Source organism: Cherax quadricarinatus, chromosome 79, assembly GCF_038502225.1.
Source record: "Cherax quadricarinatus isolate ZL_2023a chromosome 79, ASM3850222v1, whole genome shotgun sequence".
NCBI classification, from domain to species: domain Eukaryota; kingdom Metazoa; phylum Arthropoda; class Malacostraca; order Decapoda; family Parastacidae; genus Cherax; species Cherax quadricarinatus.
This window is the reverse complement of record NC_091370.1, coordinates 13805995-13825549: the sequence shown is the minus strand read 5'-3', so window position 1 is coordinate 13825549 and position 19555 is coordinate 13805995. Positions and strand designations below refer to the sequence as shown.

The following is a 19555-nucleotide window of genomic DNA, read 5'->3' as shown; positions in this document are numbered from 1 at the left end:
ACAAAGCTTCCTCGTTGATGGCCTGATCACTCAGGCTGTTACGGCAGCATTAACCCAAGTTAACGCAGTTTTAACCCAAAATATCTTAAAAAAAAAAAAAAAAAGAATACACCAGCCTTACCTCGCAGTAACGCCAGTCCTGGATCCGTCGTTCGTGAATCGCGATTCAGTCTCCGATTATTCAAGTTGCAAGACTATCTGGCGATCAGTGGACAGTCTTTGAGGGACGGAGGCAAGTGGTGTGAGGGAAAGAGGAAGGTGGGATGGAGGGCAGGAGGCTGTGGGATGGGAGGGGAACCTGTGTATGAGGGAGGGAAGCGTGTGTGTAAGTTGGGTGGTAGTAACAGTGTTGGTCTTGTTGCCTTAGTGGGAGGACGCGTGTACCTCACTGCTAGGAGATACCACCACACATGTGCTTCTCTCTTATTTTAAGGTTCTTTGCAACTGCTTCCTCACCTAACTTCTCATTCCCTAAATGTGCCCGTATAATGCTTAGCAAAATATTACGCGGTGTTAAGCCTGTGTCATGTAAACATTACGTGAAATTGTACCTGTTAAACATTACGGGATGTTACTCGTGTTATATAAACATTACGTGGCATTGTTACACCTGCTACATGAACATCACAAGGAATTTCTCCCGTATGGTATGTCAACATTGCTAGGAATTACACCCGAGTGTAAATTCTACATAAAAGGTGTAACTTGGCATATTTAACTACGTTATACCTTAGTGTTGTACCAGCAAGGGACGGCGCTGTGTATTCTTTTAATGGGCCACAGGAAAGCCAAAATTGCCCACTCGTTAACACTTTTCCGGTGGCGGAAGAGACTTCGGGTATCGTCTAGAAGTTAACTTGAGAGACATCTGAAGGACAAAAGAACAATATGTTTTTGCTTCACGGAATGACTGTGCAATGGAACAGTGGCACAACGTAATGTATGCGTGACAGAGTGAGAGGTGTTCCATCTCTGTGTTGTGGTGGTATAAAAGAATGAAGGTGTACAATATGTTCAGTGGAGGCTGAAGAGAAATATTTTGCACTTTGTATTGTGGTTTTTGTGTTACCGGTGCCAGGGTAGCTTGCAGGTGCACGATATGACTAAAGCTCTTAGGATAAGCTATGGGTGCACAATATACTAATGTTCACACGATGATCTGCGGGTGCACAACGATAGCCACTCAGGTAGCACACACACACACACACACACACACACACACACACACACACACACACACACACACACACACACACACACACACACACACACACACAGGAAGCTAGCAACCTTCAGACACTTCAGTGTAATATTACTGTGTTGTTCACGTTCCTTAAACTTGGTAAACGTGGAAGGCAAATGCATGAGATTATTCCTTTCCACTTTTTTAAAAGTTTTGTTACAAAGAAGTATAAGTAACTTAATGGTTTATTAAGATACTGAAGTGGAATAGATTTCAGGAAGCTGTGGGTGTTTGTGAAAGTTGGATGTTAGATAAGAGACTGGGCCAGGGATCCGTATTTAAAGACTGCGGGTTTTTAGAAAGTAAGAGAATGAGTGAATGGTGCTAGAGAGATGAGTGATTAATGGAGGGGGGGGGAGAAGCTAACGACGACGTTTTGGTCTGACTTGGACCATTTACAAAGTTAGCGTGGCTTTGTAAATGGTCCAGGAATGACCGAAACGTCGTCGTTAGCATCTCTCTCTCTCTCTCCTTTAAAAGAGGGAAGGTTTAGAGAGGTTAATAGAAGGGAGGATAAGCAGGGAAAGGTGAGACTGAACATATGAATAGTGGTGTGTGGCCCATGTGGGTTTAGTAATTGCATGATAAATATTGATGCAGTGAGAGAGAGAGAGAGAGAGCGCGCATTGTTAACGTGTGTATGTTTGATGCCCCACTTCCTTACCCCTCTCTGTCCCTCCTGCCTACACCTGCATCATCCTCTAACTTCATCTCGTCCTCATCTCTTCATCTCCTGCTTCTCACTTTCATCTCCTGTTACTTCAGCTCGCATCTGCTACTTTATCTCATCTTCATTTCTTGCTGCTTCACATTCATCCGTTCTTCAGCTGTCTTCGTTATCTGCAGCATCTGACTTTTTCTTCTTAGGTGCAGCAAAATCCACCCACTGTCCCTCCCTCCCTCTCATATACACATCCACCCACTGTCCCTCCCTCGTATATACACGTCCACCCACTGTCCCTCCCTCCCTCGTATATACACGTCCACCCACTGTCCCTCCCTCTCATATACACGTCCACCACTGTCCCTCCCTCTCATATACACGTCCACCCACTGTCCCCCTCCCCCTCATATACACATCCACCCACTGTCCCTCCCTCATATACACGTCCACCCACTGTCCCTCTCTCGTATATACACGTCCACCCACTGTCTCCTCCCTCTCATATACATGTCCACCCACTCTCCTCCCTCATGTACACGTTCACCCACTGTCTCCTCCCTCTCATATACACGTCCACCCACTGTCCCTCGTATATACACGTCCACCCACTGTCCCTCGTATATACACGTCCACCCACTGTCCCTCCCTCCCTCGTATATACACGTCCACCCACTGTCCCTCCCTCTCATATACACGTCCACCCACTGTCCCTCCCTCTCATATACACGTCCACCCACTGTCCCTCCCTCTCATATACACGTCCACCCACTGTCACTTCCCTCCCTCTTACACGTCCACCCATTGTCTCCTCCCTCTCATACACGTCCACCCATTGTCTCCTCCCTCTCATACACGTCCACCCATTGTCTCCTCCCTCTCATATACATTTCCACCCACTGTCCCTCCCTCGTATATACACGTCCACCCACTGTCCCTCCCTCCCTCTCATATACACGTCCACTGCCCCTCCCTCTCATATACACGTCCACTGCCCCTCCCTCTCATATACACGTCCACTGCCCCTCCCTCTCATATACACGTCCACCCACTGCCCATCCCTCTCATATACACGCCCACCCACTGTCCCTCCCTCTCATATACACGTCCACCCACTGTCCCTCTCATATACACGTCCACCCACTGTGCCTCCCTCTCATATACACGTCCACCCAGTGTCCCTCCCTCGTATATACACGTCCACCCACTGTCTCTTCCCTCCCTCTCATATACACGTCCACCCACTGTCTCTTCCCTCCCTCTCATATACACGTCCACCCACTGTCCCTCCCTCGTATATACACGTCCACCCATTGTCTCCTCCCTCTCATATACACGTCCACCCACTGTCCCTCCTTCCCTCGTATATACACGTCCACCCACTGTCCCTCCCTCCCTCGTATATACACGTCCACCCACTGTCCCTCCTTTCCTCGTATATACACGTCCACCCACTGTCCCTCCCTCCCTCGTATATACACGTCCACCCACTGTCCCTCCCTCGTATATACACGTCCATGCACTGTTCCCTCTCCCCTCCCATATACACATCCATCGTCTTAGCCTTCCAACTGTCGACATACAGTCGTCCAGGACGGACCGAGACGTCAAAGGTTTCAACTGCAGTATCAGCAGCTTGACTGGTCAGAGATTTGACTGGAGCCTCGGCAAGACTGATTGACTTGCGCGTTTGATGTTTCATGAAATATACAACACAATACAGAATGTGTCTTGGTTTTGTACGCGTCTCTTAAGCGCCAAACTACACATCCGCATTGACCACCACTGTGTGTGTGTGTGTGTGTGTGTGTGTGTGTGTGTGTGTGTGTGTGTGTGTGTGTGTGGCTACACAGATAATCCGCACATAGGCGACTGAAACGTATGACGACGTTTCGGTCCAACTTGAACCATTAACTAGTCACACAGAAGCGCGACGGGAAGGCAGCCAGTATATATAGGAGAGGGAGACGGGATCAGGAGTTGAACGAGTGGAGGCAGTAGGAAGATGATAGAAGTAGTGGTGGTAGAGGTAGTCGAAGGGATTTAGTACGAGAGTGACTTTGTTATGTTGAAAATTGTATAAAATATAAAATACATATGCAACAGTTGGGTAGCTTTAGTTTTGATACGTTACGCCTGCACAATAGGCTTCTTCAGTCAAATACGAAGGAAGCAGTAGTAATGAAATAGAGATGTAATCAGTCCATCAACCTTGGAGAAAAAAACTATATGTGGTAGTCAGTCCCTCAGCCTGGAGAAGAGTTTAGCTCCATGGAACGATATCGTTCCAGACCATGTAGCTGAACTCTTCTCCAGGCTGAGGGACTGACCACCTCAAATATTTTTTCTCAAAGGTTGATGAACTGATGACATCATCTATATTTCGCTGCTATGCCTACTGTCTTTGTATTTGACTGAAGAAGCCTACTGTGTAGGCGAAACGTTTCAGCAATAAAGATACCCAACTATTGCACATGTTTCTTAATCGTCAATAATAGTGTTACATGTTAGTGTGTGTGGATTTTCTTGCCCAGGGCTCAGTCTCGGACTAGTTTGGTAAAGGAAATATTACGTGATTAAGAACTGCTAAGTAGCACATAAAAATATTAAGGAATGTATATATTGAATATAAGTAGAGGTCTGTAAGATTTACCCGTAATCTTACATGTTCATGAGACAGAAAGATCAGCAATCCTGCCAGAGTGCAGTAAAAAGAATATTAGTTTTCTATTTTATACTCGTTTGAGAGAAGGGTAATACCTGTCAGGCTGGTTGCTGTCTACCACTTGGAATATTAAGAAAATTGTTTTACGATTTGACAGATATGTTAAAGGCGAACTGTATCGGTACTAGTGATGTTTTGAAGAGTCTGGCAGAGACTTAACTGGTATGAAGTGAGAGAGAGAGAGAGAGAGAGAGAGAGAGAGAGAGAGAGAGAGAGATCGGTATATTTAAAAGTGAAATATTGGAACTACATAGTGTTGGAACTGAGGAATGTTAAGTTTTAAGTGAAGTTGTTGTAGCTGAAGTGCGGTGTTCGAGTAAAAGTGAACACAAGTGCTTATCTCACTGTGCCTTGTGGAACCTGTCCACCACCCACCCTTGTCACCTGCCCTTGTGCTTGGTGTCTGCTGGTGGCACTTAGCAACGCTACACTGCTGCTGCTATACTACTACTACTGGTGATATACTACTACACCTACTACTGGTGATATACTACTACACCTACTACTGGTGATATACTACTACACCTACTACTGGTGATATACTACTACACCTACTACTGGTGATATACTACTACAACTACTACTGCTGCTATACTACTACAACTACTACTGGTACTACTAGTATTACTACTAGTACTACTGCTGCTGCTGACCACCTGTGTCACCCTGGCCCAACAAGAACTCACCCATCCTCCACCACTTTCTCCGGCCAGAGAACAGGAACTGAGCGAACTTACCGCTTCCCCGGCAGTAATTTACCAGAACCCGCGAGGAGTAGAACGAGGAAGAACCCTCAAGGAAACACACTGTTGACTCACAAGACCCGGCCTCTGGAGGGGCAAGGAGAGCAGCTGACTCACAAGACACAACATCTGGAGGGGCAAGGAAGACAACTTACTCATAAAACCTGGCCTCCGGAGGGGCAAGGAAGACTGACTTACAAGGCCCAGCCTCAGGAGGGACAAGGAAGACGGGTTACTCATAAAACCTGGCCTCTGGAGGGGCAACGAAGACAGCTTACTCACAAGACACGGCCTCTGGAGGGGCAAGCAAAACTGATTCGTAAAATCTGGCCTCCGGAGGGGAAAGGAAGACTGACTCACAAGGCCCAGCCTCAGGAGGGACAAGGAAGACGGCTTACTCATAAAACCTTGCCTCCGGAGGGGCAAGGAAGACAGCTGCCTCACAAGACCTGGCCTCAGGAAGGTGAGAGAGAGGTGGTAGTGAAGAGGAGAGGACTGTTACTGGGATGTGAACTAGTGAATGCCTTCAGTGGCTGGTTGTGCCCAATGTTTGGACTGGAGTCAGAGCAGGTGGTGGTGTACCAGGAGGCTGTACCTCATCACCTGCCCAACTCCTTCACCAGGTACTACCTCAAGGTCACCTGCTTCACACCAGCTAAAAGGTAAGTCTTTCCTTTGCTTCATTCAGGGACTTGTAAAATGTATGAAATGAATGTCCTTGCATGAGACACTTGTCCAACATTTGGGAATCTTTATTGAGGGAACTTTTCAGTGACTTTTTCAGTCCAGTACAAAGAAGAACGGTGGAAAATGAGGAGTAGTTTGAGGTAATCAGTCCCTCATATTGGAGTCGATGTATTCAGGTCATCAGTCTTGATGGTTTTCTAAACCACTTATATCGTAAATGTCCTTTGTAAGTCTTATAACATTGTGACGCTGTTGTGTTTAGCAGTGATACAGTGCATTGTGACGCTGTTGTTTTTAGCAGTGATGCAGTGCATTGTGACGCTGTTGTTTTTAGCAGTGATGCAGTGCATTGTGACGCTGTTGTGTTTAGCAGTGATACAGTGCATTGTGACGCTGTTGTTTTTAGCAGTGATACAGTGCATTGTGACGCTGTTGTGTTTAGCAGTGATACAGTGCATTGTGACGCTGTTTTTAGCAGTGATACAGTGCATTGTGACGCTGTTGTGTTTAGCAGTGATACAGTGCATTGTGACGCTGTTGTTTTTAGCAGTGATACAGTGCATTGTGACGCTGTTGTGTTTAGCAGTGATACAGTGCATTGTGACGCTGTTTTTAGCAGTGATACAGTGCATTGTGACGCTGTTGTGTTTAGCAGTGATGCAGTGCATTGTGACGCTGTTGTGTTTAGCAGTGATGCAGTACATTGTGACGCTGTTTTTAGCAGTGATGCAGTGCATTGTGACGCTGTTGTGTTTAGCAGTGATGCAGTGCATTGTGACGCTGTTTTTAGCAGTGATGCAGTGCATTGTGACGCTGTTGTGTTTAGCAGTGATACAGTGCATTGTGACGCTGTTGTTTTTAGCAGTGATACAGTGCATTGTGACGCTGTTGTGTTTAGCAGTGATGCAGTGCATTGTGACGCTGTTGTTTTTAGCAGTGATGCAGTGCATTATGACGCTGTTGTTTTTAGCAGTGATGCAGTGCATTGTGACGCTGTTATTTTTAGCAGTGATGCAGTGTATTGTGACGCTGTTGTTTTTAGCAGTGATGCAGTGCATTATGACGCTGTTTTTAGCAGTGATGCAGTGCATTATGACGCTGTTTTTAGCAGTGATGCAGTGCAGTGTGACGCTGTTGTTTTTAGCAGTGATGCAGTGCATTGTGACGCTGTTTTTAGCAGTGATGCAGTGCAGTGTGACGCTGTTGTTTTTAGCAGTGATGCAGTGTATTGTGACGCTGTTTGATGTTGACGGGAAAGGTCTGCCCGAGATGCTTATGCATGTTAGTGGCTGTCTTTGTGCTTAATATTTTATTACATGTAAACTACGCTTTGTATACTATAGAAGGAAATTAAATTTTATTGTGGTGTACAGGATGGGCGTCTTTGTCTTCAGTTTACCAGTTGAAGATTCGGGACTCGACGATGATGATGATGATGATGATGATGATGATAATGATGATTATGATGATAATATCTATCTTTATTTCTACAACTACATGTACACGGTATACAGGCTCAGCTGACATCAATGATATACTACTATATAGAAAGTCCCTTGTTATACAGAGCATTTCGGGCAAATTGGGTCAATTTTGTCCCAGGATGCTACCCACACCAGTCGACTAACACCCAGGTACCTATTTTACTGATGGGTGAACAGGACGGCAGGTGTCTATGGAAATACGTCCTAATGTTTTACATCCGTATCGTGGATCGATCCCTGGATCTCAGTATGTGAGCCGAGTTCGTTAGCGATCAAGCTATTGGTAATTCCCCTTGTGTATGAAGGCTGGATATTAAAAATATTGGATGTTTAGTGTAAATTGTGACATACGTCTTATACTAGCTTATTATGTAGGTAGTTTGCACCGTCTACTATATCACTAGTTCTTGTGAGGATTAATGGTAGTATGAGTAGCTAGAGAGGTACTTCAGTGCTTCTCGAACTCCTGATAATACGATTGAAAACAAACCACGGAACGGGTGGGGATTCATCTTATGGCTTATGCGTTCGCCTGGAATTTTACGACTCACTCGCCATGGGTTCTAACCCCACTCGTTTCGTGGGTTTTTAGTCAAGTGTTTTCTAGGTGTAAGTTGTAACATGACTTTCTCGCTTGTCTTGAATAATGTTGGAGGTGATTTTGTGTTCTCAATAATCTAGTTCGATTTGATAGATTGTGAAAATTCTTTACATATTCTAGGTTCTCAATTTCACCGGCTTTAAAAAAGGGACCGACACGTCGTCGTAAGCTCCTCTCTCCTGTGTGCAGGTTACTGTTCCAGTCATGGTATTGTGCCTTTTGTTCCTGAAGGAGGTAATGTACAGAAATATTGCAGTGACGAGAGTACTGGCATTGGCTTAGCTTTACCTGTGACTAATTTCGAGGACTCTTCTATCCCCCCCCCTTCTCCCCCAGCCTGGCTTCAGGCCTTTCCTTGGTTTTTGATAGTAACGTTATCGTGTTCCTTGGACAATTAGATCTTCAAACATGGTTACTTCCAAGTTCTGGCATTCCTTTTTCCATGGTGATCCTGTCCTTCTGCCCTACCAGATCTGCATATTTCCGTAACCTGCTGGAGTGAGAGATATAGGGGGAAGTGTAAAATAAACCCAGTGAAAAGCAGGGCTGCCGTGGGCAGAGTGAGAGAACACTGTGTCAACATTCCTGGCTCAATAATAATTTAACTTGCTACCAGGAGACATGAGAAATGTTGCCGGAACAAATGTAGAAGCCTTTACGAGAAAATTGGACCACTACCTCTGCTAAAGGCCAGATCAGCCAGGCTGTAATGACTATGTGGGCCAGTTGGCCGCCTAGAGCAACAGCCTGGTTGAACAGGCAATCAACAGAAAAGTATGGCCCCCAAACCGGGTTGCAAGGGTAGAGCAACTATCGAAACCGGTCACAGGTGTAGGTCAAATGATCCAGTAAGTGATCAGATATCCGCTGGTCTTGCCAAGCTAATAGCTCGGTGTGATCATTAACCACGAATTCTTAATGATCAGGCCCTGATCCACCGGGAGGCTTAGTCGAGGACCGGGCCGCGGGGGCGTTGACTCCCGGAACATCCTCCAGGTAGACCATGTCTTGATATAAGGCATATGGACGGAACACATCGACTCTCGGCTGAGGACTGATTACCTCAAAGTCCTGATCTTCACCGTTCTTTTTTGTATTGGACTGCTGAAGCTGTGCGACGAAAAATTTCCGAACTACAACAAATACCCAAGGGTTGCAGGTGTGTACAGTTTTTAAGTTGAATCGAGTGATATTACTATTTTGTATTCTAGTTCAGCACTTTTTTCTGTTCCGTAGATAAAGTTTGTCCTCGTTGAACTTTTCTGTGAATCACTACAATATTTTGTTGCCATGGGCTTGAAGGTTTTCTGTCCTCGATGGATATTACTCTTGCAAATTCTAGTATCGTCTGCTTAATGGCGCGCCGCACACATTCAAACTGTGTCCTGAAGTGTTTCAGTGACTTCTTGATCACCAGTGGAAGTTCCAGCTCACTGAAACAAAAGTCCAGAGCTACGTCTGCCTTTTGTTCTTGATATTGTCTAAGAAAAAAGTTTTTTGGGAGGATGTAAGGGAGAGGGTTGTGTGGGGAGGAGGATGTGAGGGAGAGGGTTGTGTGGGGAGGATGATGTGAGGGAGAGGGTTGTGTGGGGAGGATGATGTGATTGAGAGGGTTGTGTGGGGATGATGATGTGAGGGAGAGGGTTGTGTGGGGAGGAGGATGTGAGGGAGAGGGTTGTGTGGGGAGGAGGATGTGAGGGAGAGGGTTGTGTGGGGAGGAGGATGTGAGGGAGAGGGTTGTGTGGGGAGGAGGATGTGAGGGAGAGGGTTGTGTGGGGAGGATGATGTGAGGGAGAGGGTTGTGTGGGGAGGAGGATGTGAGGGAGAGGGTTGTGTGGGGAGGAGGATGTGAGGGAGAGGGTTGTGTGGGGAGGAGGATGTGTGGGAGAGGGTTGTGTGGGGAGGAGGATGTAAGGGAGAGGGTTGTGTGGGGAGGAGGATGTGAGGGAGAGGGTTGTGTGGGGAGGAGGATGTGTGGGAGAGGGTTGTGTGATGGGAGGAGGGTTGTGTGGGGAGGATGATGTGAGGCTTGTGTGAGGGTTGTGTGGGGAGGAGGATGTGTGGGAGAGGGTTGTGTGGGGAGGAGGATGTGTGGGAGAGGGTTGTGTGGGGAGGATGTGAGGGAGAGGGTTGTGTGGGGAGGAGGATGTGTGGGAGAGGGTTGTGTGGGGAGGAGGATGTGTGGGAGAGGGTTGTGTGGGGAGGAGGATGTGTGGGAGAGGGTTGTGTGGGGAGGAGGATGTGAGGGAGAGGGTTGTGTGGGGAGGAGGATGTGAGGGAGAGGGTTGTGTGGGGAGGAGGATGTGAGGGAGAGGGTTGTGTGGGGAGGATGATGTGAGGGAGAGGGTTGTGTGGGGAGGATGATGTGAGGGAGAGGGTTGTGTGGGGAGGAGGATGTATGGAAGAGGGTTGTGTGTGGAGGAGGATGTGAGGGTTGTGTGAGGGAGAGGGTTGTGTGGGGAGGATGATGTGAGGGAGAGGCTTGTGTGGGGAGGAGGATGTGTGGAAGAGGGTTGTGTGGGGAGGAGGATGTGTGGGAGAGGGTTGTGTGGGGAGGAGGATGTGTGGGAGAGGGTTGTGTGGGGAGGAGGATGTGTGGGAGAGGGTTGTGTGGGGAGGATGATGTGAGGGAGAGGGTTGTGTGGGGAGGAGGATGTGTGGGGAGGAGGATGTGTGGGAGAGGGTTGTGTGGGGAGGAGGATGTGTGGGAGAGGGTTGTGTGGGGAGGAGGATGTGTGGGAGAGGGTTGTGTGGGGAGGAGGATGTGTGGGAGAGGGTTGTGTGGGGAGGATGATGTGAGGGAGAGGGTTGTGTGGGGAGGATGATGTGAGGGAGAGGCTTGTGTGGGGAGGAGGATGTGTGGAAGAGGGTTGTGTGGGGAGAGAGGGTTATGTGTGTGGGAGAGGGTTGTGTGGAGGAGGATGGAGATGATGTGAGGGAGAGGGTTGTGTGGGGAGGATGATGTGAGGGAGAGGGTTGTGTGGGGAGGAGGATGTGTGGGGAGGAGGATGTGTGGGAGAGGGTTGTGTGGGGAGGAGGATGTGTGGGAGAGGGTTGTGTGGGGAGGAGGATGTGTGGGAGGGTTGTGTGGGAGAGGGTTGTGTGGGGAGGACGATGTGAGGGAGAGGGTTGTGTGGGGAGGACGATGTGAGGGAGAGGGTTGTGTGGGGAGGATGATGTGAGGAGGATGATGTGAGGGAGAGGGTTGTGTGGGGAGGATGATTTGAGGGAGAGGGTTGTGTGGGGAGGATGATGTGAGGGAGAGGGTTGTGTGGAGATGTGTGGAAGAGGGTTGTGTGGGGAGGATGATGTGAGGGAGAGGGTTGTGTGGGGAGGATGATGTGAGGGAGAGGGTTGTGTGGGGAGGATGATGTGAGGGAGAGGGTTGTGTGGGGAGGATGATGTAAGGGAGAGGGTTGTGTGGGGAGGAGGATGTATGGAAGAGGGTTGTATGGGGAGGAGGATGTGTGGGAGAGGGTTGTGTGGGGAGGAGGATGTGTGGGAGAGGGTTGTGTGGGAGAGGGTTGTGTGGGGAGGACGATGTGAGGGAGAGGGTTGTGTGGGGAGGACGATGTGAGGGAGAGGGTTGTGTGGGGAGGACGATGTGAGGGAGAGGGTTGTGTGGGGAGGACGATGTGAGGGAGAGGGTTGTGTGGGGAGGACGATGTGAGGGAGAGGGTTGTGTGGGGAGGACGATGTGAGGGAGAGGGTTGTGTGGGGAGGAGGATGTGAGGGAGAGGGTTATGTGGGGGAGGATGATGTGAGGGAGAGGGTTATGTGGGGAAGGATGATTTGAGGGAGAGGGTTATGTGGGGGAGGATGATGTGAGGGAGAGGGTTATGTGGGGGAGGATGATGTGAGGGAGAGGGTTGTGTGGGGAGGATGATGTGAGGGAGAGGGTTGTGTGGGGAGGAGGATGTGAGGGAGAGGGTTGTGTGGGGAGGAGGATGTGAGGGAGAGGGTTGTGTGGGGAGGATGATGTGGGGGAGAGGGAGGGTAAGGAAGGTGTCCTTGTGTGTGGATACAAGTAGTGGACACAAGACAGTGTGCAGGATACATGCCACATTATACATGAATGTAGTCTAGGTTATTCACGTTCCAGTGTTCCAGTACCGTAGCCTCTTCTCAAGGACTCGATTTTCCTCGTCTTCCTCGTCCAGAGTGTGTGTGTACTCGCCTGTTTGTGATTGCAGGGGCCGAGTCGTAGCTTGTGTATGTGTGTGAGAGAGAGAGAGAGAGAGAGAGAGAGAGAGAGAGAGAGAGAGAGATAGAGAGAGAGATAGAGAGAGAGAGATAGAGAGAGAGAGATAGAGAGAGAGAGATAGAGAGAGAGAGAGAGAGATATAGAGAGAGATAGAGATAGAGAGAGAGAGAGATAGAGAGAGATAGAGATAGAGATAGAGAGAGAGATAGAGAGAGAGATAGAGAGAGAGATAGAGAGAGAGAGAGATAGAGAGATAGATAGATAGAGAGATAGATAGATAGAGAGATAGATAGATAGATATAGATAGATAGATAGATATATAAGTGGATATTACCTATTTATAGGCACAGAAGCAGTTATACTTGTACTTTCCCGTCTCTCTCTCTCTCTCTCTCTCTCTCTCTCTCTGTATCTATGTATGTATATAAAATATATATATATATATATATATATATATATATATATATATATATATATATATATATATATATATAATATGTAGTCTTGCCGAATAGGTAAAATTGGTCAGTTAACAAGAACTCGTTTAAAATTAAGTCCTTTCTAAAATTTTCTCTTTATACATTTAATATGTTTATTTTTCCATTATATTATCGCACTTGCTTTGTTTCGTAAGATGAAGTCCAGGATCTTTCTTTAATTCATGGTATAACTTAACAAATCTTTGATGGACTGAACACATCGACTCTAGTCTGAGGGACTGATTACCTCGAACTACTCTTATTCTACCTTTTTCTCCATCGGACTGAAGAAGCCTCTGTGTGGCGAAATGTTTCCGGAATAAAGACACCCAAATTTTGGAAACCTGGGCTTATGCTGGGTGCGAGAATCCTCGAGAAATTAACAGGTAGAGGAGAAAAAAAAAGAGGTTTACTCTTCCACGAAAATAAACGTGCTCTTCCTTTCTATGATTGAGCCTGAAGGCTTCCCACACCCCCAGGCGCTATATGACCCCTACGGGTTTGTCATTGGTACCTCTCTCCCATCGAACCTCCACGATAACGTGATGTACAGAGGTGCATAAAAGGTACTGACACAGAATATATACTACACAACGCGACTCACGAAATCGTAATAACACTATTGCAAACAAATTACAGTACGGATAGGGTTAGAACCCATGGCAAGTGAATCGTAAAACTTCAGGCCATAATTATTACACTACTGACAGGTTTAGCGGATGTACATATGTTTACATACTGACCTATCATCGTCACTGCTGAGAGAGATGGTAAAGCGTCTTGTGTGTTGGACGTGTACAGATGTAGTTACTCCAGATCTGCTGGAAGTGGATTATTATGGTGGTGCGGAAGCGGATGCGGGCCATGGTAATGGAGGCAGTGTGGGCAGTGTTGGTAGGGCAGGATGTTGTCATTACCAGAGACAGGATGGCACTGCTCCGGTCCGGATGAAGGGCTGCTGGCAGGCTCAAGGGAGGTCAGCCTGACACTAAACTTGACATGGATGGATAGATAGGCAGGTTGCAGAGAAAGGAAGGCTGTATGGGGCCGGGGTCAGGGTGGCATTACACTTAAACGCCAGCCAGGCAGACAGCCTGCCAAATGAAATTACTGGGGACGCTTAAGGTCCTAAATATGTACTTTGAGTGGAGGGAAAGGGAAAGAGAGGGAGGAATGGATGGATACCATATACATGGAAGGTACTTGAGGCCCTGGTCCCAAATCTACATACTGCCATAACATGCTGAGGTGAGAGGTATGTGAGAAAATGTGCAATAAACCCAGTGAAAGACAGGGGCACCGTGGGCGCAATAATAGAGCACTGTATCAACATCCGTGGTCCCACCGGAAGTAATCAGAAACACTGCTGGATCAAGTATACAGGTCTTCAAGAGGAAACTGGTCGAGTATGTTCACCAAGTGCCAGATGAACCAAACTGTGATGGATGTATGTGTCTTGATCGGTTAAATTATTGGTACTTGCAGTACTCAATCTGATGTAGCCACAAGCAAGCCATCTCATTAGAAACTAAGTGATCAAGTTCTCCAGTGGTGGAAAAATAGACGTGAATTCAGTATAATGCAATCCTTTATTGACTACGTTTCGCCCACACAGTAGGCTTTATTAAGTCACAAACAGATCAGCCTGAATATATATGGGGTGGAGAGTTAGGTGGAGAATGTTTGGGAGGTTGGATTTGAAACGGACCTGCACGGGATAGGCAAGTAGGTATGGTTTGATTGATGGACTGAACACATCGACTCCAGCCTGAGGGACTGATTATCTCAAACTCCTCCTCTCCTTACGCCTTTCTACTTTGTATTGGACTGATGAAGCCACTGTGTGGCGAAACGTTTCCTGAATAAAGATTCCCATATGCTGCATAAGTGTCTCAATCTTCAAGTAGGTATGTTGTTATACAGGATAACGTGGAAGGTTTCTGGCAAGTGGTTCAGCCGTTGTTCTGGTTTAAATTGTTTAGATATACAGACGCGTGATGATTGCAAGATCCTGCAGCACCGAGTGTCGTCTTCCCTGGCGATAAGTCTTGCGTCTCTCCAGTTGATTACATGATTGTGGAAGTTTCGGTGTAGATCGCAGGTGGGTGGGGGGGGGACTAATGTTCTTACACTGGAGCCCAGGAGCTTGAAAATTCTTAAGATAAATTATAATTTTGAGTTTATTTTTAGTCTCTCTTTATGGAGGGGGGGGAGGTCTCCTTCATTCTAGTTAAAGGGTTTTTGATCCGAGGAATGGAAGGACTGTATACCTGAAGATTGAGACACTTATGCAACATATGGGAATCTTTTTTTCAGGAAACGTTTCGCCACACAGTGGCTTCATCAGTCCAATGCAAAGCAGAAAGGTGTAAGGAGAGGAGTGTAAGGTAATCAGTCCCTCAGCCTAGAGTCGATGTGGGACTGATGAGGGACTGATTACTTCAAACTTCTCCTCTCCTTACACCTTTCTGCTTTGTATTTGACTGATGAAGCCACTGTGTGGCGAAACGTTTCCTAAATAATGATTCCCATATGTTGTACAAATGTCTCAATCTTCAACTTGTCTGTTTTTTGTTTTTAAACCATTCATCACGACTGTATATCTCCCATTCACCATGAGCTATATGGCCCTTGCAGGCTTAGTGCTTCCCCGTGATAATATTTATATTATAGTGTACGTACTGTACGCCCTATTTCTCATCTCGGGTAGACTGTAACTGTTTAGCTATGGAGTGTGCCTTCACCACTGACTCAACGTGGCTCGACTAATGAGCAGTCTAGTTTTCCACACACGAATTCACCGTGGCTATGTTAGCAATATTAAATTGTATATGTACAAAAGAGGGTGTATGTAAGACGTACACTACTACCTTGGATAGGTTACAGTATACTGTCACTTGTATGTCACAGCGGGTGTGCCTGTACTCGCCTATCTATAACTACCTGTTTGTGGTCGAGTTACAGCTCTTGGCACTGTCTCTTGATGATAAGCAAGACACATTTGTAAGTTAGGTGTGTATTCTGAAACGTTTCGGAATGAAGAGAACTAAATACTGCACATGTGTTTTATCAACCTTTCGGTATTGTATACCATTATCATATTCATTACCTCTGGAACTGACCGCTGCTGAGCTCTCACTTATCTGGTTTCCTGAGCCTTATTATACCTATTCATAAAGCTGTGTATAGATCTGGCCTCTACCTTAGTTATCCAAGTCACTCCAGTTCCTGACTCCTCTGATGGTTAAGAAGTATTTTGTGTTAGCATGTGTCTGGGCATGTTGGTAAGATTCCTTTGTCTGGCATATACTTTGTGAGAGTTTGGGTATGATAACGGACAATGTGGTGGGTGTTTGAGGTTGTTATCTGGAGGCGAGTGTCAGCTGGTGCCAGCGGATGCCAGTATAACATCCAGTATTGCCCTGGCTGGCACCCCTCTCGCTGCCTCTGTCCGTCCTCCGCTACTGTTATATATCGTGGCGGTGATTATTGACCTGACGATGCTCGGCGCCCTAGGTTGGGCACTTAAGAGACGTGGAAAATATACCGTGACAAGTGGTAAGGGTGTTAATTGAAGAATTAGACGTGTGTTAAACATCTGGGTATCTTTATTTGTATACGTTTCGCTATCCAGTGGCTTTATCAATTCAGATTCAAGGATATAATGGGGATACTGTAAAACTATATGCAGAAAAAGAGGTAATCAGTCCCTCAGACTCGTGGTGAAAAGAACCGTAGTCTTATCGGTATTGTATATCATTCATGTAGAAAGGTGTTTAGTGCCTGGAGCACTACGGAACGAGTCATAAGTGCCATACTTGATACCTCCAGCAGGGAGGTGTGTGCACACTGTTTATTGCTTTGTAATGTAATTACTTGCTGAAATAAAAAAAAAATACGAGGTGGCCGTGTCACAGAGGTTGCTATACTCTGGAGCCAGTGTCTGGTATCGGGTACCGAAAGTGTTATCGACTTCAAATAGCTTAAGAGTCGTCCATTACATGTAAACAGCAGTGCAGAGAAGCTGTCATTCACAAGCGATGCGAGTTAAACATGTTCACGTACCTGTGAAGGTTATTCAGCTGGGTACTCTGAAAACTCGCGTGTGAGGATCACTCCGGAGGTGTGTTTGGGGGCGCCGCAGGAAGCTGTTCTTTTGGGAAGTGTCGAAACTCGACAAAATGGCGGAATCCCTGGAAGGCTGTGAGGATGTTGTGTTGACGGGCCAAGATGACGTGATGTTGGTGATCCTCAGAAGGAAAGATAGTGACTCTGACGAGCTCTGCGTGCCCAGGAACTCCCTCAAGAAGAACTCCTTCATCAAGATCACCATAGATGAAGAGCAGTGTTTGCAGGAGACGCTGCCCGCAGCAGACACCCGCATGCAAGAGGACTGTGCGCAGTGTAAGGGTGGTGATGTGGGGGGCAGTGCAACTGGTGTGCGCAAGAAGACACGTGCAAGAGGCAAGAAGAAATTAAAGTCCAGGTATGTTGATGTCATTTTTAACCTGGACTCTGACTTGTGTGATATAAATGGTTTAGAAAACCGACAAGTCGAAGAATGAGACTCTTGTGCAACATATGGGAATCTTTGAGGAAAAATTTCGCTAGCCAGTGGTTGTACTGGACTGAAGAAGTCACTGACTGGCGAAACGTTTCCTCAATACAGATTTCCATATGTTACACAAGTGTCTTATTCTTCTGACTTGTATGCTCAGGAAGTAGATAAATTGTGTGTAGTTACTGAAGCAGGCTGCCTAGCGGGGTTATTGAAGCTAAAACCTTGCGTGGCTTCAAATTTAGGTTATATAAATACATGGGTGAGATGGGTTGGACTTGAGTGGGACTTGCACACGAGTCCATAAAAGTTTTTCCTTGGGTGGCATTGAAAATGGGTTGGGCAAATATTTTTGTTAGTGGGTCTGGGTTTGGGAAGGACTTGCCTAGTATGGGCCAGTATTCTTATGTTAGCAGAGCAGTGCGGGGTGCCCCATCTTTATTATTTGTTTTAATTCCGTCTTTTTTCCCTGTGATTCGACCCACAATAGTTGACTAATACCCAGGTTCCTATTCACTGTTAGTTGAACAGGTGTAGCAGGTGTACATATTGTTGAAAATGGTATAAAATACCGACAAGTATTTTTATTGTATCTCTTATTTTTTTTTATGTTTATTGTTGAATAAAGATACTCAGCTGTTGTACATATCTTAATCATCAGCAGGTGTATTAATTAGACTTGCCTATACAATTCCCGCTGGGTTTGAGTTGTGTGTTAATGCTCTGACCACTAAAGTACAGGTGGGTGTTGAGGCAGGTGGGAGAGCTCACTCACTCACACTTGTAAAACATTCCTCACCTAAGTCATACCAAGGGCGGTTGTAAACACTTCAAGCCACCACTTCGATCCTGCTTCACCTGTTTCACCTTTGTATAAAACCAAGGAACAGTTCTTTGTCTTAATGGAATTCTGTTAAAGGTTCCTTGTAAACAATTCTTTTTCTTCCTCTTAACTGGAAGAATCAAGACAGTGAGCGAGGGCGGAAAGACAGCGGCCCTCCCTCCCTCTGCAGCGCTTGTTAATAACAACGTTAATTTTAAGGGCGAGTCTCTGCAAGACGTAAATACTGGAAAAAAATAACATACATTTCTCTCTCTCTCTCTCTCTCTCTCTCTCTCTCTCTCTCTCTCTCTCTCTCTCTCTCTCTCTCTCTCTCTCTCTCTCTCTCTCTCTCTCTCTCTCTCTCTCTCTCTCTCTCTCTCTCTCAAGTTTGCTTTTCCTGTTGGTACTGACCTTGTGTTCTTTCTATCTCGTGTTACCTGTGTAGTCCGTCTCTCGTATATTTTTCATTCTTGCCCGTTTTTTCCTTTAATCTCTTCTTTATATCTGCGTAACATCAGAAATGGTTATAACTATAACCATAGTTTTCAAAGGGGTGGAGGGGTAAGCCAGTGGAAGGCCTCGGCCAGATGACCGAAAGCTCCAGTGGCGGGTCATCACATGGCTAAGACCCGCGTCAGGAAACACTTGTCCTGTTTCCTGACAAATCTTACCTAACCTAACCTACCTCTGCTTCTCACTACTTTATTTATTTTGGAACCTGAGTTAAGTATTTTTCCCCAAGTTAAATGGACATCACACAGGATGGGTTTCGTACGTAGGGTTTCGGGGGTCAACGCCCCCGCGGCCCGGTCTGTGGCCAGACCTCAATGTGTCAACCTGAGCTGGGGGACTTGTGTCAGGCGATGAAGCTATGGTCTTCTCTGGCGTGGGTCTCTCACTGTGGTGGCGTGGCGGCTGTGCTTGGAACGTGTCCCTGGTGTCCGTGACCGAGACGTGTTCGTAGTGGTCGGCAGCTCATTGTCACGCACATTATCTGACTCACTCCGTCCTAACCACCACCAAAGTGTCTTTGATTATTACTGTAGCATTTCCTTCAGCCGCCCCACCCTCACTTAGTATTTATACTGACTCCCTCTTCTGTATTCCTCTCTTCTTTCCCTTCCTTCGTCTTGTCTCTTCTCTTTCTGCCACTACTGTTTTCGTATGCAATGCTTTGTCATTACACACTGATGAGCTTGATTCTCTCTCTCTCTCTCTCTCTCTCTCTCTCTCTCTCTCTCTCTCTCTCTCTCTCTCTCTCTCTCTCTCTCTCCTCTCTCTCTCTCCTCTCCTCTCTCTCTCTCTTCTCTCTCTCTCTCTCTCTCTCTCTCTCTCTCTCTCTCTCTC

The 19555-nt window shown here is 46.6% G+C and overlaps 1 protein-coding gene across 9 annotated transcripts in view; it reads left to right on the top strand.

Moving 5' to 3' along the window:
- LOC128702657 (Brefeldin-resistant Arf-GEF family protein schizo) overlaps window positions 1–19555 on the top strand; it is a 707300-nt gene that overhangs the window by 320099 nt on the left and 367646 nt on the right. Inside the window, exons 1-2 of one of the 9 annotated variants that reach the window (XM_070101945.1) lie at window positions 341–433; window positions 4727–6034. The exons of 7 other annotated variants lie outside the window; for them this stretch is intronic. In XM_070101945.1, coding sequence (XP_069958046.1) covers window positions 5919–6034 — 116 coding nt within the window. In that variant the 5' untranslated portion in view covers window positions 341–433; window positions 4727–5918. Of the gene's footprint in view, window positions 1–340; window positions 434–4726; window positions 6035–16256; window positions 17314–19555 lie in introns of those variants that run through there. One more of the 9 variants, XM_070101941.1, reaches the window with a different exon arrangement.